The sequence below is a fragment of the Pelobates fuscus genome, chromosome 8 (assembly GCF_036172605.1).
Source record: "Pelobates fuscus isolate aPelFus1 chromosome 8, aPelFus1.pri, whole genome shotgun sequence".
NCBI classification, from domain to species: Eukaryota; Metazoa; Chordata; class Amphibia; order Anura; family Pelobatidae; genus Pelobates; species Pelobates fuscus.
Genome location: NC_086324.1, coordinates 140,061,068 through 140,087,171, shown reverse-complemented (window position 1 = coordinate 140,087,171; position 26,104 = coordinate 140,061,068). Strand labels below are relative to the sequence as shown.

General features: G+C 45.6%; 1 protein-coding gene across 1 annotated transcript in view; it reads left to right on the top strand.

Moving 5' to 3' along the window:
- The first annotated feature begins 2,170 nt into the window (after positions 1 to 2,170).
- Positions 2,171 to 26,104, top strand: part of OTOA (otoancorin) — a 116,531-nt gene continuing 92,597 nt past the window's right edge. Inside the window, exon 1 of the mRNA XM_063429484.1 lies at positions 2,171 to 2,670. Coding sequence (XP_063285554.1) covers positions 2,171 to 2,670 — 500 coding nt within the window. The remainder of the gene's footprint in view (positions 2,671 to 26,104) is intronic.

The following is a 26,104-nucleotide window of genomic DNA, read 5'->3' as shown; positions in this document are numbered from 1 at the left end:
TCCCTTAACACTCTCACATGTTCTGCATTATGCCCACAACAGCAAGTGCCACAGACCCCACTCCATGCTAACACCCACTATATGCGGAAGCATATTCGTTTGGAAACTCCTCAGGGGATACCCAAAGGGAAACCTATACAACCGAAATGAAGCCACCTGACAAACTTGGGTCATACAGGCCTCCCTACCTCCTGTCCTGCTTCTAAACGCAACCCACGCTTCATGCTCAGTATATCATCTTCACTTGCACACTAACACAACCACACTACTGACATGTTATTGTCTGTTATGTCTATTATTGAAAAATCTGCTGCTTTCTTATATGCCAAGTATATGTAACCATCTGTTTTAAAATAATTTCCTTGCCTATGCTCTTTTGGCCACATTGGCACAATTGTTATTACGTGCCTTGAAAAAATAAAGAATTGAAAAAAGAAAAATGCAAAAAACAATTATGAACGCTAACTTTGGCCACTGTTTGTGACTACAAAAAAAGACTGAACAGTTCCCATTTGCAATACCTTGGGTTGTCTTCTTTTGCAAATACAGAGGGACCTCGGTTTACAAACACCTCGGTTAACATAATTTTCGGTTTACAAATAAAAATCCATTGAAAATACTGCCTCAGTTTACAATTTTTTTTCGCAATACAAACAAGTTTCTCCAGAATGCATTGCACCTGGGAGGTTTATAGCACTGCCCCTGCATGCTGGAGCCTGTGGGTAGCACGTGGCGTAGAGTGTGGAGGTGTTGGGAGGTATTGGAGCGGCTTTTGCATCAAGTTTTGGAACCATTCTGGAAATTGTTTGCAGTTGTTTTGAGACTTTTTGGTGCATTTCTCAAGCTGTGGAAAGGTAGGGAGCTGAGCTTCATCGTTTGCATGTCTTTTATTGTGTGTTCTGCATTGTGGGTTGGTTTCCATGAAAGCTCATTTTGACTTTTTTCTGACCTCCAGAACGGATTAATTGGTTTTCACTGCATTTCTATGGGAAACCGCGTTTCGGTTTACAAATGTTTCGCAATAAGAAACGTCCCGGAGAACGCATTAAATTCGTAAACCGAGGTCCCACTGTAGTATGCCATGGAGTAATTCTCATTCCTTGGCTACCATACAATCTCAAAGGCAACATAACCAATCTGGCAAGTTTCAATGTGAAAAAACGGAAAATCAAGCCTTATATTTGGCCCTGTAACTTTCAAAAACACTTTAAAACCTGTACCTGTTATACTCGGGAGACTTTTCTCAACACAAATATTAGTGTTTCAAACAGTAAAACGTATCACAACAAAGATATCATCAGTGAAAGTGGCGTTTGTGTGTGATAAATGCAAAAAATGTCACCGCAGTCATATGTTTCAAAGTTTTGAAACACTAATATTTGTGTTCAGTGAAGTCTACAGAATAAAACAGTACCCCCATGTACAGGTTTTAGGGTGTCTTGGAAAGTTACAGGGTTAAATATAGTGCTAGCAAATTAAATTCTCTGGACTTTCTGCCTGGGTTGTCAGGCAAGTCCTCCAAATTGTAATCAATAAAATTACTTAATTATGTAAAAATATTACATAAATATGCACGTAGAATTCAAATATATATACATATTTATATATTTGAAGTATACTTATGAAATTATGTATGTAATTATGTATATGGACATATGTATATTTTGTATTATTTTTAGTTATTTATATACATAGATATATATATATATATAATTTCATTCTAAGTGTTTTTTATATAAATATGTACATATTAGGAGGGCGGGGCCTGGCTGCTGAGCTGAGTGGATGCCTGTGGACACAGCTCCTGCAGTCACTGGAAGATAAAGTGACAAAATCACCAAACTACAGCGAGTACTCGACTCACAAGGGCCACTGAGCTACTGGTGACACCCGGGCGAATCAACGGGTACTAAACATGCCACAATTGAAGCGAGAATCGCCCGAGTACCGTATGCGGCCTACAAGCATGGCCGGCGCGGAGGAGACGGCCGCTCCTCCGACGCCATTCTCGACTGGACACTCGATATTGGGCCCTTGTTCCCCCCCCTCTGGACCGGCGAGGGTCATCACGGTCCCCATCGATAGGCAGCAGGTTCTCGCTCACACCCTAACAGCCTGCAAAGACACAGGCCCAACACAAAGCGGGCCTAGCATGCACACCGCGACACGAATGGCGCCTACTGATGCAGGCCACGGCGACGACATAATCAAGCGCTTCCTCCGACGCATAGCCAAGGCATTCCAGCGCTTCTGGCAGCAATTGGAGCAGCGTATGGCACTGCAAGCACCGAAGCCTACGCGGGAGGTGAGAGAAGCCGAGATGAAAGGGCCGGGCGAGTCCCGCTCGGGCAGACCCCAGCCTGGAGCACACGCCACCCAGGCTCCCTGCCTACCTGGGCCGAAGGCCAAGAGGGGTAAACCCCCACAGCATCGCCCACGATGCCGGAGAACCGCCCGCCGCTGCCGGCTTCGCAATATCAGGGTCCTCCGTAGCACCCATAAAGGGGAAGACCCGGCTGCACTGCATGCCCGAGTCTGTGGAATACAGATGCAGACCTTCCATGAGGCCTGGGGCTGGAGCGGGAGCCGACGCGGCCCACGAAACACCTACATGTTCATCACGCAAGACCACAGAGTGGATTACCTCATACAGCACACCAGTGGCATAGGGTGAGAGATCGCAGCCCAACTACCAGCTTGGACACAGAACAGGACTTTGGACACTCCCTCAGTACTATAATAGACTGTAAGCCTAGAGTCATGATTACCTCTTTATTTTCACTACCTAGGCCTGATCATTTACTTAAAGGACCACTCTAGGCACCCAGACCACTTCAGCTTAATGAAGTGGTCTGGGTGCCAGGTCCTTCTAGGATTAACCCATTTTTTCATAAACATAGCAGTTTCAGAGAAACTGCTATGTTTGTGAATGGGTTAAGCCTTCCCCTATTTCCTCTAGTGGCTGTCTCATTGACAGCCGCGAGAGGCGCTTGCGTGATTCTCACTGTGATTTTCACAGTGAGAGCACGCAAGCGTCCATAGGAAAGCATTATGAATGCTTTCCTATGTGACCGGCTGAATGCGCGCAGCTCGTGCCGCGCGTGTGCATTCAGCCGACGGGGAGGAGAAGAGGAGGATCAGAGGAGGAGAGCTCTCCGCCCACCGCTGGAAAAAGGTAAGTTTTAAACACTTTACCCTTTCCAAAGCCCGGCGGGAGTGGGTCCCTGAGGGTGGGGGCACCCTCAGGGCACTCTGGTGCCAGGAAAACGAGTATGTTTTCCTGGCACTAGAGTGGTCCTTTAATATTATTGGCTGCCAAGCATGTCGACAACTCCATAAGCATGCCCTAGCATTGTTTCAGATTTCTATGAGGATCTCTTTTTGTTTTTACCATGCATGCAATGTAACCTAATGCTGCCTAAACCGACAGCCAGCCTAACCTGCTAACTATGCCTTATACCCAGAGTGCACAGTATGTCTATGCCTTACTACATAGTATCTTGCATAACACTTCTGACATCCCTATCACGCTTGTTTTAGAATTTTGAATATACGCCGAATCTATGGAAAATGGCGCTGTGGGCAATAACCCTACAAATGTCTGATATGTGATGGATTGCTAGCTTGTACTATTTCCTAGGGCAACACAAACCTGCTTATAGATCGCAGACACTGTAGATAAATGCCTAACATGCTCTACACATAATGCACTAAGCTTGTCTCTTCTCAAACTTGCCTAAGAATAGGAGCAGTCAGAGTAATCTTTCACTGTAGCACGCTATGGCTGAGTTTAGCTTGTGTGAATATGTTTAACGTTATTAATCTGTGGCAGAATCCTGTTACTTTACCCAGAGCGCTTGACCTGTTGTGCCGTAAGCTACCAATGCCATGTTGACATGTACTGAGCGAGAGCCAGAGCTACTTAACACATAGCATGACTAACCTGTTCTATTGTACACATGAAACCTACCATTTGAGCAATTACTAACTGACCGTAGCACCCATTTCTTCAACAATTGCTTGTAATACTATGTTTACTTGACGTTTCAAAAACAAAAAATATATGGCAGTCCTTCGTAGGAGTGTACCATGTACCATCTTGTTTCCATCAACTAGTATTACCCCATACCGCCTCCTCTCTTTATTCTGTACCCCATAACGCAAATGCCATAATAAGAGAAAGATTGACAAAAAAATATGTACATATTAATATCAAATACAGTTAGAATAAAATATATACATATATAATTTTTTTTTAATTATTTAATTTTTTTATTTATTTTCAATTAATTATTTATTTTTATTATATATATATATATATATATATATATATATATATGGAACATGGGGGGGTGGTTGCATTATATATAGTATTATAAATATTTTATATATACGTGTGTTATTTTACTCTGTGTATTTTTATATTAAAGCGGCACTGTCATGCCGAACTTACCTTTCCCCAATCGATTCCTCTTCTCTCCCTCTCTCAGGATCTGTTCTTAATTTCTTCCTGTCTGCTCTAGTTTTCTTTAAAACATAGGACAAAGTAGGGACTGGAAGATCCTTCCTCAATTGAGAAATTTGTTCCAATTCCCAGGATTCTGCTGTGCCTTGTCTCTCCTCCTCCGAAGATTCTGAACCCATTTGGAAGGAATCTTGTCTAGGCCTCTTGCCTCTAGTAGACTCGACAATCCCTTCTGCCACTGCCTGTTTAATCCATGAGGCTATATCCTGTGCAGAGTTTGAAGCCTGGGGCACCTGATGTTGTTCACCAGATTCACCAGCAATAAGGGCAAAGCATTTTCTGCAAAGCCTTCAGTTTTCCAAAGGCCTTGCTCCACATCCTGGGAAGGCTTCTCCCTTCTCCATGATGGAGATCTAGGGCCGACCGGTTTTGAGGGATGTTGAAACAGAAATCACATAAGACTGTGCACTCTTTAATAATAATTCCAAATAAAAAACATATTGCTCACCCATGGCCTATAACGGATGATTTGGCTGACACAGGAGAATTGTCCATATCAACTTAAGGGCTAACAATGAAAAAAATATCCTGTAACTAAATATGAACAGTAAGATGATGAACTTTTCCCACAAAGGGAACAAACTTCAAACCTTACCTGCAGAAAGCTGAAAAAAGGCAAATTGAGAGCAAAAAACGCGTCCAAATCCGATATTTCCAAGCAAAGATAAGCTGAGAAAAAACCATCAGAGGTATATTAAAATGTTCGCGCTTCCGTGCCTTTAAAACCTTGCGCATGCTTGCATGGCCTGAAATGCCCCATCCACCATCTTGTGAATTGGCGAACCAGGGTTAATCGCAGCCGTGCCATTTGCGCATGCGTATGCATAGAATATACGGACGGCCTTGTTTGTGAGTGCCGTTCGCGCATGCATGCTGTAAACACTGCCAGAATCGGCACATAGACTTACCAGGACCTGAACTTGCTTCTGCTAGAGAGTTCAGCTGAGTGAAGTATGATTCTGGAAAACCACACGATGTTACATAGTTACATAGGTACACAGCTGAAAAGAGACTTGCATCCATCAAGTTCAGCCTTCCTCACATTTGTTTTTTGCTGTTGATCCAAAAGAAGGCAAAAAAACACTTTGAAGCACTTGCAACAAACTAGGAAAAGAAAATCCTTCTTGATCCCAGAATGGCAGTCAGATTTATCCTTGGATCAAGCAGCCAGGGCCGGACTGGCCCACCGGGATACCGGGAAATTTCCCGGTGGGCCGTCGGCACCTGGGGCCGGGGTGACCTGCGGCCGCAGGAAGAACTTGAAAGGCGGCCGCAGGGGAAGCTTTTCATGAGGCCGGAAGCAGGCTCTTCTGGGGGAGCAGGCTGTTCTGTCTCTGCTCCCCCTCCCTCGCGCGCTAGAAAGAGACCGGGCCGGAATATGACGTCATATTCCGGCTACGGTCTCATTAAGCTGCGCGCGAGGGAGGGGGAGCAGAGACAGAACAGCCTGCTCCCCCAGAAGAGCCTGCTCCCGGCCTCATGAAAAGCTTCCCCTGCGGCCGCCTTTCAAGTTCTCCCTGCGGCCGCCAGCACAGCTACCAGTCTGCCCACCCACAGGTACTAAAAAATATGTATGTCAGTGGGAGTGTGTGTGTGTGTGTGTGTTCCATGCTGTGTGTGTGTCTGTCTGTCATGGTGTGTGTATGTGTCTGTGTCATGCTGTGTGTGTGTGTCTGTATCATGCTGTGTGTGTGTGTGTGTGTGTCTGTCTGTGTCATGCTGTGTGTGTGTGTCTGTCTGTGTCATGGTGTGTGTCTGTCTGCGTCATGCTGTGTGTGTGTCTGTCTGTGTTACGCTGTGTGTGTGTCTATATGTGTCATGCTGTGTGTCTGTCTGTGTCGTCTGTGTCACGGTGTGTCTGTATCATGGTGTGTGTGTGTGTGTGTGTCTTTGTCTGTCATGGTGTGTGTGTGTGTGTCAGTCGTGGTGTGTGTGTGTGTGTCAGTCGTGGTGTCTGTGTGTGTTTTTAAAAATAGTGTTTTACTCACTTTTTTTTTTTTCTCCAACGTCGTGCTGATACCGGAGAAACTGACGGAAGCCAAGCACAGAGAGATGGACACAGGTTTCTTCAGGAAGGAAGAGATTCTTTATTGGATCACCGATCAGGACTCAGAGGGACTAATGTCACCAAAATACAGCAAAGTCTGAGCCCCGGACAATAGTGCAGGCTCCTTATATAGGCATATAACTCCTCCCATATTAAGCTCCACCCGCACATTCTCTTAACCAATCAACACAAATAAGAATTAACTTCCTGTTTGACCGCATGGCTTGTCCAGCACAATGGAGGAGGGGGAATACTATATCCTGTATTCTTGCACATGCTCCGTACACTACTGATCGTATCTTGCCTCGTGCATCCAACTGATCGATACGTCAGCATATGCACGTACACATGCCACGTGGTAATCTCGGCCTACTAAATTTATTTTTACCGAGATTCCACCACATTCCCCCCTTTGATGCCTCTTGATATTTTACAATTACTTGAGGCATCACATAACCTTAGTTTTGCTTACACCGCAAGTTACCTTGAACCAGACCAGACTTATCTTATGATGTGAATCTTCAACATTCATCTTCTTGCATTGGTTCTCCCTGATCTAGAGCCTTATATTTATATATCGCCATTATCTGTGCAGCAGCCTTCCTCTCTGCTATACTTCCTATCAGGCTTTGCACCGACCTAACTACTAGGGGTATAAGACACGGTAGGAGTAGACACAACAGTAAAATCAGTAGGACTCCACCTACCACTGCCTTAAGCCCTCCAAACCACTCATACCAGCTACCAAACCAACTACTTGGATTGTACCCTTTCCATACCTGAGTAGGCACATGCGCTAGTTTAACCATATGGCTAGTAAGCTCAGCTATTGCTTGCCCTTCGTCGTCTATTTGAAGACAGCAATTGCTTAGGTTAAACTTCCCACATACACCTCCCTCTACTGCCAAAAGGTAATCCAAGGCTAATCTATTTTGGTAGACTGCTGTCCTCATCCTGGTGTTATGCTTCGCTAGAAGATTGAGCGCTTGTGATGTCTCATTTGTGATAATCTCAACCACCGCCTGTAATCTTATAATACGGTTGAGCATATAAATAGGGGTTCTATAACCAAAAGTACCATCCTCAGCCCACGTGGCTGGCCCATAATAGTCTATGATACGCTGGGGAGGCCATTCATTATCTTCCCAGGTACCTATCTCTATGGGTCCCCTTTTCTTCCTATGATTCACATCATACACTTTAACACCTAAAGTCTCACCTGTTTCAATCGGTAACAAGAAGAAGGATGGTTTGAGCATACCCAACACACATGCCCCTTCCCAGTCCTGTGGCAACTCCGAATAGGCTTTCTTACCACAGATCCAGTACAAATTTGCTGGGGCTCTCCAGGTAGATGTGATGGATAGATCAAACCACACGTCCTTTAAATTGGCGTATCTAGCAAACGGGTTAGATGGTTCTGAGACATTTGAAGCCGACCACCAAGTTGTATTCTTTGTATCATCATCGTAAGCTTTTTGCCCTAGACAAGTTAATTCTCCTACAGAAGTATTATACATTATTCCTTTCCTTGCTATGCAAACATAACCTATGATGGAGGTCTTTAATCTCCACTCAGATTTACCTCTAACACTCATATGATAATCGGCTTGTGTAGATATTAATTGGTCAACTGCCTCAGAACCGGACATTACCTCCTTTGCTTCCCAAGGCCATTGGTCTCCCATGTTAGTACCTCCACACACATAGCAGTTGGTAACATTAAGACTACCGGCAATACTTTCAGCTAGATCGATGAACAGGTTTTTAGCATTATGGGGGATCTTATTATCTATACTCATCTCTTCGTAAAAGGAATGGTATACTTGATGAGTCTGGGAGGATACCGTATCAGTCTCTATTCCTATAAACAATAATGTCCCAGGATCTAAACCCGTCCCGTATATCTGAAACCCAAATAAATTTCCATACTTATCTAAGAACTTGTCGGGGTTATTAATAAGTATATGGACTGGGTTGCATTCCATAGACTTACAATATGGGCTAGTCGGCAACTTAGTCACTATCATGTCTTTGTCTACTGTCTGTCCCCAAGTCGCCCACCCCACACAAGACCAATATGGACAAAAGTTATAGTCTTTATTTGGGCATCTAGGACTCACATATTTATTTTTGCTACTGGGACAAATGTATTTATCGTTAGACCCATACGTCCTCTCCCATCTAAGATCCCCACATACATTCCACGGCTTTCTACCACTCGATATCGCTTTACACGCATCAAATAGCAGAACACCCGAAGAATGTACGGATTCTAACACCGTCTTATTAATTAGGGTCCCCTGAGGATCTCCATTCCTGAGAGTCAACCAAATTGTACGAGGTTGATACTCTGGACTGAAGCACTTAGGTTCTCCTACTCCTAAATGGCACACACTATAGTCTATATTTAGGTATCTACATTTTGATACCTCTCCTTTACACTCGTATTGTGAATGCCAAATTAGGGTTTGGGAAATATGGTTACCTGTTCTCGTAGTCTTAATGCATACCTCACAGCTAGGAGTGTCGGTACCTCTACCTTCCTGAATATAAAAACACATGTAAATAAACACAATCAAAAGCACATCTTTCGCCGTCATCCTCAGTCTTCGTCCGTGCGATGGAACCTCAGCTTCCAGGATGTGAGGGCTGCAGGGAATGGAGTTCTGCTCGTCTTCACAGGTGTCCCTTCGAGACTTTCCTGGCTTATACACTATGTGATGGTAAGCGGACAGGCTTTATTATGGCCTTCTCACTCACACCTGTAACAATAAAATTTGTAATCCACAATAATTCCTCGTTACTCCGACTGAGTAGTGCGTTTCAACCGGATCTTGCAGGGATTCTCTGGATCTGCTGTAACTTGCCAAGAATCGACTGCTGCTGGCTTAACCCTGGAGTGATGTATCCACGGAGTCACTTCGGCTACTTTTATCGCTGTAGGGGTAGACAAAAGAACAACATAAGGACCTCTCCACTTAGGCCCTAACGGTACATTATTCCACTCTTTTATCCACACTTGGTCTCCTGGATGATAACTATGAACAGGGGGATATATATTCACAGGTAATCTATCTTGTACCCATTTCTGTACCTCCTCCATAGTCTTACCCAACTCTACAACCTGCTGCCGGGTAATTCCTTCTCCCAACTGACTCAAATCCCCCCTTAAGTTACCAAGTACGGGAGGTGGTCGTCCATACATAATTTCAAAAGGAGAGAGGCCCATCCTTCTGGTAGGGGTACTGCGGATTCGCAATAGAGCTATAGGTAAGAGAACGTTCCACTTAAGTTGGGTTTCCTGACACATTTTAGCCAACTGGTTCTTTATAGTTCTATTCATTCTCTCTACCTTACCAGAACTCTGGGGTCTATATGCAGTATGAAGCCTCCACTTTATACCAAGCATATGAGTCAGTTGTTGTAGGCACTGGTGAACAAAAGCTGGCCCATTGTCCGATCCTATAGAACAGGGTAGTCCATATCGGGGTATTATTTCTCGTAGCAGGAATCTTACAACTTCTCCTGCTTTCTCTGTACGAGTAGGACATGCTTCTACCCAGCCTGAATAGGTGCACACAATTACCAGCAGGTAACGATGTCCACCCGATTTAGGCATCACTGTAAAGTCTATTTGTAGATCGGACATGGGGAGTCCCCCCATAAACTGGACTCCTGGTGGCTTTACTGGTCCTTGTCTTGCATTATTTTTAGCACACGTTACACATCTACGTACAATGGCCTGAGTCAAGTTGGACAATCTTGGTATGTAGAAATGTTTCCTGAGAGATTCTTCTGTACTGTCTCTCCCAGAATGTGTCCCGTTATGATAGTTCTGGACAATTTCTACTGCTAGTGATGCTGGTATAACTATTCTTCCATCTTCTAGCTGATACCACTTGTTCTCCAAATACTTTCCCGGTTCAGTCTTTAACCACTCCTCTTCCTGAGTTGTATAAACTGGAGTCCATTGAGACAGTGGAGTTGGTATAAGAGCAGCTATATGCCCCACATACTCCTGTCTTCCTGATTCAGCAGCACGCTTAGCTGCACTATCTGCCATCCGATTTCCCTTGGTTACATCACCATCTCCTCTCAGATGCGCTCGACAATGTATGATACCGACTTCTTTCGGCTCCCACACTGCTTCCAATAGTTGTAGGATTTCAGCTGCGTATTTGATTTCTTTGCCTTCTGAATTCAGTAGTCCTCTTTCTTTATACAAAGCTCCGTGGGCATGAGTGGTTAAAAACGCATACTTAGAGTCCGTATAGATATTTACTCTTAAACCTTCAGCCAATTGTAACGCTCGTGTTAGTGCTATTAATTCTGCCTTTTGTGCTGATGTTCCTTTTGCCAGTGGCCGAGCTTCTATCACCTTGTCTATTGTTGTCACTGCATATCCTGCATAGCGGATCCCTTCTTTCACATAACTACTGCCGTCGGTATAATATTGAACATCGGGGTTCTGGATGGGAAAATCACGAAGATCTGGTCTACTTGAAAATACTTCATCCATTACTTCCAAACAATCATGTTGACTTTCAGTAGGTTGTGGCAAAAGGGTAGCTGGATTTAAGGTATTTACAGTCTCTAAATGCACTCTTGGATTTTCACACAACATTGCTTGATACTTGGTCATACGGCTATTACTAAACCAATGATTTCCTTTGTAATCCAACAACGTCTGTACTGCATGTGGGACTCGTACATAAAGTTCTTGACCCAGAGTGAGTTTATCGGCTTCAGCTACTAGCAAGGCGGCTGCAGCTACGGCTCTTAGACAAGGTGGAAGTCCGCTGGCCACTGCATCCAGTTGCTTAGACATGTAGGCAACAGGTCTTTGCCATGATCCCAAGTACTGTGTCAATACTCCCACAGCCATTCTTCTTTGCTCGTGTACATATAAGTAGAATGGTCGTGTGTGATCAGGTAGACCTAATGCTGGGGCACTCATCAAAGCCTTCTTCACATCTTCAAATGCCGTTTGCTGTTCTTGGGTCCATAAGAAGGGGTCGTGCTCTGTACCTTTGATGGCTGCGTACAGAGGTTTTGCCAGTATCGCATAGCTGGGAATCCATATCCTACAGAAGCCTGCTGCCCCCAAGAATTCTCGCACTTGTCTTCTATTCTTGGGTATTGGTATTTGGCAGACAGCTTCTTTTCTCTCTGGCCCCATAATCCTTTGACCTTCAGAGATATGGAATCCTAGATACTTGACAGTTGGCAAACACAACTGAGCCTTCTTTCTAGACACCTTGTATCCTGCCTTCCAGAGAATGTGTAGTAGATCGTGCGTGGCTTGCTGACAGATTTCTTTTGTAACTGCTGCTATCAACAAGTCATCTACATATTGTAACAAGACACACTCTCCTGGGATGGACTCGAAATCCAATAGATCTTGACTTAGGGCTGAACCAAATAGGGTAGGTGAATTTTTAAACCCTTGGGGCAGTCTTGTCCAAGTCATTTGGCGTTTTGAGCCCGTTACAGCGTTCTCCCATTGGAAAGCGAAAATACATTGACTTTCTGTGGCAATTCGAAGGCAAAAGAAGGCATCTTTGAGATCTAAGACTGTGAAGTAAGTAGCCCCGCCCGGAATTAAAGCAAGCAGGTTATATGGATTGGGTACAACTGGATGTATACTAACAACCGCATCATTGACTGCTCTTAAGTCCTGCACAGGTCGATACTCATCTGTACCGGGCTTTTGAACAGGCAACAATGGGGTGTTCCAGGGGGAAGTACAGAATTTTAGGATACCATACCGTATGAATTTATCCAGATAGGATTGGATGTTCTTCTTAGCCTTCTGTGGGATGTGGTATTGTCTTAGGCTTACTGGATAAACCCCAAGTTTCAGTTCAATTTTTATAGGTGGAATATTGCGGGCCAGTCCTGGTGGGTTGTTCTCTGCCCAAACTCCTGGTATGTTAAACAATGTCTCATCACTCCTAGGGTTTTGGCTAGTCAACACTGTATAAAGTCGCCACTCTTCTTCCTTTGGTACGGATAAAGTCATAATACCTGAAGGTCCATTAAACTTTAAAGATGTTGTTCCATTTGGTAGGAACGTAATCTGCGCTTGTAATTTTGATAGCATATCACGTCCCAGCAATTGGACTGGACATTCAGGCATATAAAGGAATTGGTGTTTTACTACGTGGCCTCCCAATGTACAGAGTCGACTTTTAAGAACCGGTCTTTCAGCACTTCTTCCAGTTGCTCCTATCACAGTAATAGTCCTTCCAGATGGAGGAGCAACTAGATTAGTCACCACTGAATGTTCAGCACCAGTGTCGATCATGAACGCACTCCTTTTTCCCCCTATTGATACATCGACCATAGGCTCCGCTCGACCAAGGGGGATGGAGCCCGGTCGGTATCAATAGTCCTCCATGACCGTGTCAGCCAATCCTACGAAGTCCCTACCTTCTCTATCGCGGGACCTTTGCGCTGCTGGAATATACCTGTCTTCCCTAACACTTCCTCTGTTCCCATTACTCCCTCTATAACCATTACTCCCTCCGGGGCCTCCTCTACCTCTCGCTCTGCCTCTAAAGTTTCCATAACCTGTCCTAGGTCTGTCTCTCTCAGACTGTTCCCTTCGCGGGCACTCATTTCTCCAATGCCCTTCTTCCCTACAGTAAGCGCACTGATTTTTACTTAGAGGTTCCTCATTCCATCTACTATCGCCTCTATCTGGGCCCCGTCTATCTACGCCTGCGATCGCTACCGCTAGCATATCAGCCTTTTTACGCATCTTGCGCTCTTCCTCTTTCTTACTTTCTGTATCCCTGTTCATATAAACCTTATTAGCTACCTCCATTAGTTGGGTGATGGACATACCTGCAAACCCTTCTAACTTTTGTAGCTTGCGCTTAATATCTCCGTATGCTTGGCTGACAAAGGCGGAGTTAACCATTCGGGAATTATCTGCGTCTTCCGGATTAAAGGGGGTGTACAAGCGGTACGCCTCCAATAATCGGTCATAAAAGACACTGGGCGCTTCATCGCTTTTCTGGATCACCTCAACTGTCTTCGACATGTTAATGGCTTTCTTTCCTCCTGCTTTCATGCCAGCAATTATAGCGTCTCTATAGGCTCTGAGTTGAACCATATCAGCACCATTTACGTTCCAATCGGGATCAGTATTGGGATAATGTGTTGCGGCCCATGCTGCTGGATTAGCTTGGTTCAAAGCACGGGCTCTATCTTCTAATGCTTTAATGGCTGCTTGATTTATTCTTGTCCTTTCCTCATTGTTAAATAAAGTCATTAGTAACTGCTGGCAATCAGCCCATGTCGGATTATGCGTCTGTACTATTGAGGTGAACAGATCAGTCATGGCTTGTGGTTTCTCAGTATACGAGGAATTATGGGTCTTCCAGTTTAAAAGGTCGGTAGTGGTAAATGGGACATATACGAAGACTGGGTCAGCGTGTGCCATTTGACCTGCGGCCAGGGGCGGACTGACCGGTCGGGCACTTCGGACATGGTCCGAGGGCCCGGCCGGGTGGGGGGCCCGGCAGCCCCTTTAAATGCTGCAGCCGCCTGAGCGCTCTCTTAAGAGCGCTCAGGCGGCTGCAGCTTCTCACCTCCCCTCCCCGTAGCGTGGCCGAGCTGCTCTGCGTCCGCGGTCCGGCCGGAGTGATAGGAAGGTGCACACACACTGAGTGTGCACCTTCCTGTCAGTCCGGCCGGGTACAGGAAACAGAAACTCCTGTTCCGCGCGGAACAGGAGTTTCTGTTCCCTGTACCCGGCCGGACTGACAGGAAGGTGCACACTCAGTGTGTGTGCACCTTCCTATCACTCCGGCCGGCACCGCGGACGCAGAGCAGCTCGGCCACGCTACGGGGAGGGGGTAAAAAGAGAGAGGGAGGGAGTTAAAAGAGGGGGGGGGGTAAAAGAGAGAGGGGGGGTAAAAGAGAGAGGGGGGGGTTAAAAGGGAGGGGTTGTTAAAAGAGAGAGGGAGGGGTTGTTAAAAGAGAGAGGGAGGGGGGTAAAAGAGAGAGGGAGGGGGGTTAAAAGAGAGAGGGAGGGGGGGTTAAAAGAGAGAGGGAGGGGTTAAAAGAGAGAGGGAGGGGGGGTTAAAAGAGAGAGGGAGGGGGGGTTAAAAGAGAGAGGGAGGGGGGTTAAAAGAGAGAGGGGGGGTTAAAAGAGAGAGGGGGGGTTAAAAGAGAGAGGGGGGGGTTAAAAGGGAGGGGTTGTTAAAAGAGATGGGTTAAAAGAGAGAGGGAGGGGGGTAAAAGAGAGAGGGAGGGGGGTTAAAAGAGAGAGGGAGGGGGGGTTAAAAGAGAGAGGGGGGTTAAAAGAGAGAGGGAGGGGAGGTTAAAAGAGAGAGGGGGGGTTAAAAGAGAGAGGGAGGGGGGTAAAAAGAGAGAGGGAGGGGGGTAAAAAGAGAGAGGGGAGTAGGGGGTAAAAAGAGAGAGGGAGGGGGGGTAAAAAGAGAGAGGGAGGGGGGTAAGAAGAGAGAGGGAGGGGGGTAAGAAGAGAGAGGGAGGGGGGTAAGAAGGGAGGGGGTAAGAAGGGAGGGGGGAGTAAGAAGGGGGTAAGAAGAGGGGGAGGGGGGAGTAAAAGAGGAAGGGGGGGAGTAAGAAGAGGGGGAGGGGAGAGTAAGAAGAGGGGGGAGTAAAGGGGGTAAGAAGAGGGGAGAGTAAGAAGAGAGGGGGGAGTAAAGGGGGTAAGAAGAGGGGAGGGGGGAGTAAAAAGAGGAAGGGGGAGTAAGAAGAGGGGGGAGGGGGGTAAGAAGAGCGGGGAGGGGGTAAGAAGAGGGGGGAGTAAGAAGAGGGGGAGGGGTAGTAAGAAGAGGGGGAGAGTAAGGAGAGTGGGAGTAAGAAGGGGGGTAAGAAGAGAGTGGGAGTAAGAAGGGGGTAAGAAGAGGGGGAGGGGGGAGTAAGAGGAGGGCAATTGCCCCCTCCCCTGTCCGCAGGCACCGTGCGGGCAGCCGGCAGGGGAGGGAGGAAGATAGGACCCAGGAGCTCAGCCTGCAGCTCCTCTGGGTCCTTCTTGCGCGAGCACAGATCGTTGCCGCGGTTACCACGGCAACGTTACGGCTCTTGCGAGAGTAAACTCTAGCCCTGGAGCTACGGGCTAGAGTTCACTCTCAACACTGTGACCACCAGGTATTCCTGGTGGTCGCAGTGGTGAGAGTGAACTTTAGCCCCATAAACACACTGCCCCCACACACCATACACATTCACACACTGCCCCCCATACACACACACTGCCCCCACACACACATACACATTTACACACATTGCCTCACACACACACACATACACTGCCCACCCATACACACACAGCCCCCCATACTAACATTGCCACACACATACACAGCCCCCTCGTACACACATTGCCCCACACACCCTACACATTCACACACTACACCCCCTCACACACACTGAACCTTTCACACACACTGCACCCCTTACACATTGCACCACTGCTCCTATACCCTACTACAGCCTCATATCCCAGCAGACCCCAGGTAAGTTGTCAAACTGTTCTTAAACAGTTTGACTACTTACTCTGGGAGGGGGGCCCGGCCCTCCTGGCACCATAACAACTACACAGAGTAGTAGTGGTTATTGTGCATGGATTATTTCTTTAAATAATCTACGAGTGCCCCAGTAGCCAGCAAGCCAGCCAACCCACAGGCCAGCCAGCCCACAGGCTGGCCAGTAGACAGCCAGCCAGCCTACAGGCCACCAGTTAGGCTTAAAGCCAGCAAACCCACAGCCTGCCAACCGCAGCCAGCAAGCCACAGCCTGCCAGCCAGCAAGCCACAGCCTGCCAGCCGCAGCCAGCAAGCCCACAGCCTGCCAGCCGCAGCCAGCAAGCCCACAGCCTGCCGGCAGTAGCCAGCAAGCCCACAGCCTGCCAGCAAGCCCACAGCCTGCCAGCCGCAGCCAGTAAGCCCACAGCCTTTCAGCAAGCCCACAGCCAGCAAGCCCACAGCCTGCCGGCAGTAGCCAGCAAGCCCACAGCCTGCCAGCAAGCCCACAGCCTGCCAGCCGCAGCCAGTAAGCCCACAGCCTTCCAGCAAGCCCACAGACTGCCAGTCAGCAACCGTAATTAGGGTAAGAGGAGCCAACTTGGCCTAGGTATCAGCTATGTTGTGTTGCTATATTGTGAATAGGAACCAGAGTGTTGGAGAGACCCCCCTCCAGGCCCCATTAGACTCCATTGTAGTCTCTAATGGGACCTGGAGGAAATTCTTTCTAACACACTCTCTAAAGGACACTGAGATAGCCTCTGCTAGAATGCTCCCCCCCTCCATGGCCCATTAGCCCTCAATTGTAGTCTCTACTGGGGCCTTTAGGCGACTGTTTCCAGCAGGGACACTGAGATGGCCTCTGTTAGAAAGACCCCCTTCCAAGCCTATTAGACTCCATTGTAGTCTCCAATAGGGCCTGGAGGGGATTCTTTCTAACACACTCTCTAAAGGACACTGAGATAGCCTCTGCTAGAAAGACCCCCCTCCATGGCCCATTGTAGTCTCTACTGGGGCCTTGAAGGGATTATTGCACTTTTGTTCCTTGTGTCTAAAGATTGTGTAGGGTGTGGCTGGAGCGGGACATGGGTGGCGCTTGCTGCGGAGTATGGGTGGAGCCTGTAAGGGGCCCTTGATTTATTTTGCCCGGGGGCCCTGAGGGTTCTCAGTCCGCCCCTGCCTGCGGCATCGATATAAGCTGACCCGGGATTTAGGCGAAGAGGCATCTGATAATGCTTTAATTGTTGGGCACCAGTCAACTGTCGGGTTTGGATAGGGCTACGTAGAGAGGCGTCAGTCATGAGTTCCGGTCGGGGAGAGATAGGGTATGGGGATGTGGGAGGTTGGTTTTGTGAAAAGGTCGTAAATAAAACACTTCGAGCCGAGCTAGATGAAGCTTGACCGGAAGTCTGAAGTGGCGCCAAATCAGGATATTCGTTTTTAATGGGGGTGGGTTCTGGTTCCGGAAGGGGAGATTTAGTACGAGGGGGGGTGGATCCTGTACTGGAGGAGGAAGCGGAAGTGGATGAGGGTAATGAGGGGAGGGGTGCAGGGCTTCCTGCGTTTGCGTCACTTCTTCTTAACGGAAAGTAAGGGGGCGGCAAAGGGATCTCGGACTCAGGGGGCGTGTCCAAAATGGGCCTAACACCGGTCCTAGTGGACGAACAAGTCCTAGCTACCATGAGGCGACACTGCTCCTCGTGGCATGTCTGGAGCCATTTTGGCGAGTCATTTACGGCCTGTCTCCAACAGTCAATATAAGGAAACTGGCCGTAAAGTTCAGGCCTACCTGATACAGCCACGTGTAAGCGCTGTACCAGAGTTGGATCCAAACTGCCACGTGGCGGCCATGCCGCAACCAAAGTAGGCCACTCCCTAGTACACAAAGTGACCAAACGTACAGGAGACATCTTTACCCCAAAATCACAAATTTTAAATCCCTTTTTAAAATTCTTCACCATACAACCTAAGGGATCCGGAATCGTTGACTGCGACGCACCCATACTTAACAATGGAACGTCGTCGACAACGAATACTATGCATGCGTACTATTCAACAGTCACACCCGTTTCCTCTGGCAACAGCACCACGTGGTACGGTTACCAAGTGAAACGTACACAATAACAATAAACACTCAGGGAATTCCCATACACACACAGCTGTTACACCAGTCACTATATAATCAATATTATGCCCTTTGGCGTAACTATACAGTCACCCACGCTATAATTCTCTATATACGAATTACCCGTCTATAACACACCCCAGTAACATCGTCTTTTACAAATAGCGGTTACAGTACGGTTAGCATAGATCAAAGCACAAGTTAAGGTCACAATACAATTATTAGTGGTTATGGTGTTAAACATGCAATGGACGACAATGATTAGTACTTATTATACAATGTCAGTAAATATACAGGATTATGGTACCGTGCACTATAATACAGCAACACACTATTAACACTCTCGCTAGACGGCTGAGCTCGCGCTATCTAACAAGATATACACTTTACTAAAACAATCGTTAACACATTTACAATTCCCAACTAAACTATTGGCCAGTACCTTGAATGGACTACCTAAAAACAATCTACATACGTTTTGGTTAGCCACACTGCCCAATCACCACATATATAGCGAGCTAGAGAACCGAATTTACACAGACGCCTCTTAGTCGCACTATACAACGAGCTAGAGGACCGAATTTACACAGATGCCTCTTAGTCGTACTATCAAAAGTCTAGTGGGTTCCAAATTTACACGCCTTCCCACTTAGCCCAGATAGGATGAGAACTAGCGAACCGGATTTACACAGACGCCGCTTAGTCTCCCGGTCCCTCCGACCTAGCGAACAAAATATACACCCTAGAACGCTAGTCTAGACAAGACACCGGTGTCCGGCTAGGGCTTATTTTACACCAGAGCGCCCCGCCTGACTAACCAAATCAAACGGTCTGACTAAAGAGCGTTCGATCGAGCGGTGCGCCTTCGCTCCTTCCCTCCGACAGAGGGGACAGATACACAGATTCAAAACCCCTTTGGGCCTACCGCACAATCGGTATACCCCTAGTGGGTCCTGCCGTCTAAAACAGCAGTTGTCTTACCTCCTCGTTCCTGAACCTGAGTTCACACTCATCGACGGGGACACCCCAGCACTTCTCACGTAGAGGCCGATGATCTCCTGGACAACAGACCAGTGGCGCCGAGACGAAGGGAGGTCCACGCAGAAGTTCAGGGGTGCAGCCGTAGAGAACGTGGGCAAAGATAGACCGTCTCACGCCTCTGCCTCTCAGCTACCGTTGAACGATGAGATTCCCGGCCAACGCACCAAATGATACCGGAGAAACTGACGGAAGCCAAGCACAGAGAGATGGACACAGGTTTCTTCAGGAAGGAAGAGATTCTTTATTGGATCACCGATCGGGACTCAGAGGGACTAATGTCACCAAAATACAGCAAAGTCTGAGCCCCGGACAATAGTGCAGGCTCCTTATATAGGCATATAACTCCTCCCATATTAAGCTCCACCCGCACATTCTCTTAACCAATCAACACAAATAAGAATTAACTTCCTGTTTGACCGCATGGCTTGTCCAGCACAATGGAGGAGGGGGAATACTATATCCTGTATTCTTGCACATGCTCCGTACACTACTGATCGTATCTTGCCTCGTGCATCCAACTGATCGATACGTCAGCATATGCACGTACACATGCCACGTGGTAATCTCGGCCTACTAAATTTATTTTTACTGAGATTCCACCACAGTGCTGGTCTCTGCCTCTATGACTGAGATCATCAAGCTTGATGATCTCAGCCAATCCGCACTGACACAGGAAGCGCCTCTAGTGACCGTCTGAGTGTCTGTCACTAGAGGTGTCACTAGGAAGCAATGTAAACACTGCCTTTTCTCTGCAAAGTCAGTGTTTACATTCAAAAGCCTGCAGGGACAGGCTATAGACACCATAACCACCAGGGCCGGACTGGCCCACCGGGATACCGGGAAATTTCCCGGTGGGCCGCGGCACCTGGGGGCTGCAGAGCTCTTACTCCCTATAGAGAGGGAGCCCTGCAGCCCTTTTTAAGAATATCGCGGCCGCCGGCCGCATGTCAGTGCCGCCGGGTGGCCGGTCCGGCGGCACACTCTGAGGTGATTACTCACCTTGCGGCCGGCGGCCCCATCTCCTGTGCTGACAGCTATGCTGCTGTCAGTATCAGTGAGTGTGCCGGGCGGCCGCCTAAGCGATCCAGCAGCACACTCACTGATACTGACAGCATCATAGCTGTCAGCACAGGAGGACTGAGGGAGGGGGCGGAGCTAACTACCAAGCTCCCTCGCGGTTCCCATAATTCCCAGCATCTACACATCATAGAGTAGTGATTACTCTATGATGTGGCTGTGCTGGGAATTATGGGAACTGCGAGGGAGCTTGGTAGTTAGCTCCGCCCCCTCCCTCAGTCCTCCTGTGACAAGGGGCAGACAGCAGGGACACAAACAGAGAAGTAAAAACTCAGGGAAAGGGGGACACAGAGAGGGGTAATGGAGAGACAGGGGAAGGGGGACAAAGAGAGGGGTAATGGAGACAAAGAGAGGGGTAATGGAGAGACAGGGGAAGGGGGACAAAGAGAGGGGTAATGGAGACAAAGAGAGGGGTAATGGAGAGACAGGGGAAGGGGGACAAAGAGAGGGGTAATGGAGAGACAGGGGAAGGGGGACAAAGAGAGGGGTAATGGAGAGACAGGGGAAGGGGGACAAAGAGAGGGGTAATGGAGAGACAGGGGAAGGGGGACAAAGAGAGGGGTAATGGAGAGACAGGGGAAGGGGGACAAAGAGAGGGGTAATGGAGAGACAGGGGAAGGGGGACAAAGAGAGGGGTAATGGAGAGACACAGGGGAATGGGGGACAAAGAGAGGGGTAATAGAGAGACACAGGATATGGGGGGGGGGAAGAGAGGGGTAATAGAGAGACACATGAGATGGGGGGACACAGAGACAGAGGAGTAATAGAGAGACACCAGGGAAGGGGGTAAAAAGAGACAGAGGGGTAATAGAGAGACACAGGGGATGGAGGGACAAAGAGACAGAGGGGTAATAGAGACAGGGGAAGGGGCAAAGAGACAGAGGGGTAAGAGAGAGAGACACGGGTGGAGATGAGGAAGAGAGACACAAGGAGGAGAGGGGGAAGACAGACACATGGAGGAGAGGGGAGAAAGAGACACAGAAGGTTTTTATTGGGGGAACAAAGACATACAGAAGGGAAGGGGAACAAAGTAACACAAGATTTGTGGGAGGAAACACTGGGCTGGGGGAAAAAGGGACACAGAGTGGTTGGGAGAAGAGAAAAAGGCACACAGAGTCTGGAGTTAGAAAGAGACACACAGATGAGATTTGGAAAGGGAGAAAGAGACAAAGGGGCTGGGGGAAAGAGACATACAGAGGCTGGAGAAGGGTAAAAAGAAACACACAGGGACTGGGATGAAGTAAAAGAAACACAAGGGTCGCTGTAAGAGACAAAAAGGAGACAATTGGAGACGATACACTAAACGAGGTAAACGTAATAGACGTAATTGATGTGATCCTGACAGTAATACACACACACATATATATATATATATTTATATATGCATGTATATTGATGTGTGTATTAGCAACATATATAATTATGCCTATAATATATTAATATACATTTATATATGCATAATACACACATAAATGTCATTAATATATACATATTTGTAATGAGCACGTATTGGCCCAGTCTTGTTGCTAGTTGCATACTCATGCACAATAACATATTCAAAGTGAAGAGCATACCCATAGGACTTCAAAATGAGCAAGATAACTTAAAGGGACACTCCAGGCACCCAGACCACTTCTGCTCATTGGAGTGGTCTGGGTGCCAACTCCCACTACTCTTAACCCTGCAAGTGTAATTATTGCAGTTTTTCATAAACTGCAATAATTACCATGCAGGATTAACTCCACCTCTAGTGGCTGTCTACTGTGCTAGAGCGTCGCTGGACGTCCTCACGCTGTGTGAGGACCTCCAGCGTCGCTCAAAACCCCATAGGAAAGCATTGAAATGATTTTTCAATGCTTTCCTATGGGGAGACGTAATCCGTAAAGCCCTATATGCGTTCTTTCGCTGGAGTAATAGTTTTCAATTTTAGGTTATTTTTTCACCCTCTATATCAGCACACTATGCTGGCGCGACGCATTATTGGGCTGGTCTAGAATTTTTTTCCAGGGCTGCTTTTAGTTCCCAGTCCGGCCCTGATAACCACTACATTAAGCTGTGTGTGTGTGCGCCTGCTAGTGAGCTTGCTTGCATGTGTATGTGTGTGTGTGCCTGCTAGTGAGTGAGCTTGTGTTTTTATGTCAATGAGCGTATGTATATTAGTGAAATTGTTTGTCTATGAGGCTGTATATCAATGAGCTTGTGTGTGTCAGTGTGATTGTCTGTGTCTGCATGTGAGTATGCTTACTGTATAATTAAATGTTTTACTCTGAAAGGACCAATATATTATATTAGAAAAAGCAATATATATATATATATATATATATATATATATATGTATATATATATATTGCGACAATATATGGCGCAATGACTTATGGGGCTGGCATAGATTTTTTTTTTCCAGGGCTGCTTTGTATCCCCAGTCCGGCCCTGCAAGCAGCAATTACCCTACATTGAAAAATTATATCCTTGAATATTCTGTTTTTGCAAGTATGCATCTAGTTGCTGTTTGAACATCTGTATGGACTCTGATAAAACCACTTCTTCAGGCAGAGAATTCCACATCCTTATTGTTCTTACAGTAAAAAAACGTTTCTTTGCCTTAGACGACATATTCTTTCTTCCAGTCTAAACGCATGGCCTCGTGTCCTATGTAAAGTCTGGTTTGTGAATAGATTTCCACATAATATTTTGTATTGGCCCCGAATATATTTGTATAATGTTATCATATCCCCTCTCAGGCGACGTTTTTCTAAACTAAAAAAAAGATTTCAATTTGTTAACCTTTCTTCATAGCTGATATGTTCAATTCCTTTTATTAATTTTGTAGCCCACCTCTGCACTTTTTCTAGTGCCATAATATCCTTCTTTAGAACAGGTGCCTAAAATTGCACAGCATATTCAATATGTGGTCTTACCAGTGATTTATAAAGAGGCAAAATGATATTCTCATTCCCGAGAATGAATGTCCTTTTTCATGCATGACAATACCTTACTGGCCTTAGCCACTGCTGATTGACATTGCACATTGTTGCACAGTTTGTTGTCTATAACAATTCCCAAGTCCTTTTCATGTGTTGTTATCCCTAAACACTTCCACTAAGGGTATACGTTGCTTGTGCATTCTTTACGCCGAAGTGCATAACTTTGCATTTTTCAACATTAAATTTCATCTGCCATTTGAGTGCCCTGTCCCCCAGTCTATCTAAATCCCTCTGCAGCAAGGTAATTTATAGTGCTCACATTGTATTACTTTACAGAGTTTTGTGTCATCTGCAAACACTGAAACATGAATTTCAATGCATTTTTCTAGATCATTTATAAATATGTTAAATAGAAGGGGTCCCAGAACAGAACCATGAGGGACACCACTTGCCACCTCTGCTCAGCTTGATAATTTACCATTAATGACAACTCTTTGTACTCTATTTTTAAGCCAATGTTCTACCCAAGAACAAGCATTTTCATCTAGACCAATTTAGTTCAGTTTGAACACTAATCTATTGTGTGGAATTGTATCAAATGCCTTGGGAAAATCCAAATAGATCACATCCACTGCAACACCCTGATCTATACTTCTACTTACTTCTTCGTAGAATGCAATCAGGTTAGTTTGACATGACACCCACTTCATAAAACCATGCTGGTTTTTGCTGATAACACGTTCTTCTCAAGGAATTCTTGAATATTATCCCTTAATAACCTTTCAAATATTTTACCAGCCACAGAAGTTAAGCTCACAGGTCTATAATTTCCAGGCAAGGATTTTGAACCCTTTTTGAATATAGGAACCACATCCGCCTTCCTCCAATCCTCCAGAACACTTCCTGAAAGAAAAGAATCTTGAAAGATTAAAAACAGAGGTTCACTTATTTCTACACTTAGTTCCTGAAGTACTCGTGGATGAATACCGTCAGGCCCTGGAGCTTTGTTTATATTAACTTTCTTTAATTGCTGGTGCACCTTGTCTTGAGTTAACCAATTACAATTTTTATGCAAGTTTTTAGCAGCAATCATTTGCACATCTAATGCCATGGGTTCTTCCTTAATATATACGTAGGACAAATAGTTATTTAAAATTCCTGCCTTTTCCTGGTCTTCATTAACTAACACCCCCATTCCAGTTTTTAGTGTACCTACACTTTTTTTTTTTTTATTTTTTTTTTTTTATTTATGTACTTAATGAATGCTTTGGGGTTGGTTTTGCTCTCTTTGGCTATCATTTTTTCATTTTGAAGTTTAGCGAATCTAATCGCCTTTTTGCGGGCATTATTGGATTCCTCATATTTTTTATAGGATGCATCCACATTAAATGCTTTAAATGCCCTTGTGATGTAATATAGAAACAGTAATGCCTGCAGTCTTCATGGGGTTACCATCTACAAAGATGTGGGCTACATGTAACCTTGAACTTCCTCGGCAGGAAGGCTGACCTTCCCAGAGTGAAGACTACATCAATAGTCCGGTGAGCAAAAAAAAAGAAAATTCAAAAAGAACAAACTGTCTGTCCCTTGGCTAAGAGGAAAGGAAAAAAAGACTGAGGAACTGGGGCTGCCTCGGATCCTTATATACCTGCCCATTTAATTGTTTTTATTAAGTTTTTTCCTGTCCTATTGGCTAGAGGGAGGAGCTAGCCCATTAGTTAAATGCTGCCATGATTAGCCAGGAACATAATATTAAAAAAAATATGGCAAGTGACAGTTTCCCTTTAACTAATTTTTAAAATCTGTTATCATTTATTTATATCACTCTGAAAGATACCAGAAAAGAACGTGTTTTTGCCTTAATAAATCTCCCACTATGTTCGCACTTGTATAGTTCTGAATGCAAATTTTGGAGCAACAACCCAAACGCAGGTATTTCTCATGGGTATTTCTGAAGAGTCAGATGCAGTGATTTACCAAGACTATTTCTGCAAACGACATCGTAATAGAAAAAATATCCTAGCCTAGTTTATAATTTACTCTTTAGTGTTGTCTGCATAATTTTGTGCTTAATTAATTAAAAATATTAGGGAAATCCATTAGTGTCTAAGATGGTTCCCTGTCTAGTTTTTGAGCCACATTTACTTCTCTTTTTTAAGATGACCTAAATATATTGTATCTTTCATTAAGTTATAAAAGATGCATCTTGCAGGGTAACATAGATTTTAATAGAACCCTATTGCATGCATTTATTTAGAGGAAATAAAAGCGAGATGCTGTCACCCTCTCCACAGTAAGATCTACCCTTTACAATACAAACACTGCACAATGATGCTTGAGTGATCAGGTACCATTGCTTAAATTGAGGAGGTGTTTGTAATCAGACCCCAGGTTGTACTGGTGATGAATCTTTCTCTGCCCACAAAAAAGGGCTGTAGCTACTGGTGACGCCACTGACCTTATTACAGAGAGTCTTTTAGTTTCTTTCTGTCTCTAAAGGTTCTGTGGGATAAAGAAGCAACTATTACACAGACTCACTGCCACTGTCTATCAGGTTAGTAATTTCTTTAAATTCTGTCTGTGGCTCTATTTAAAAAGCTAATCAGGTTAATTTGTTAGAACAGTGTACTCTAAACAGGGTTATAGAACAATTTAATACTGGACAGATTCATTTGCGGGGTAAAAATAAACTTATGTATATAGAAAAAAAATGTAATAAACACAGATTTATGGATAAACACTACAAACAAAGATACAATGATATAAAAAATAAAATAGGCTGATAATATATGTGTGTATATGTTTATTTTGCCTTTATTTTCCAAGGATCACTGTTTTTCTAATCTTGTTTTGGCGGATTGGATA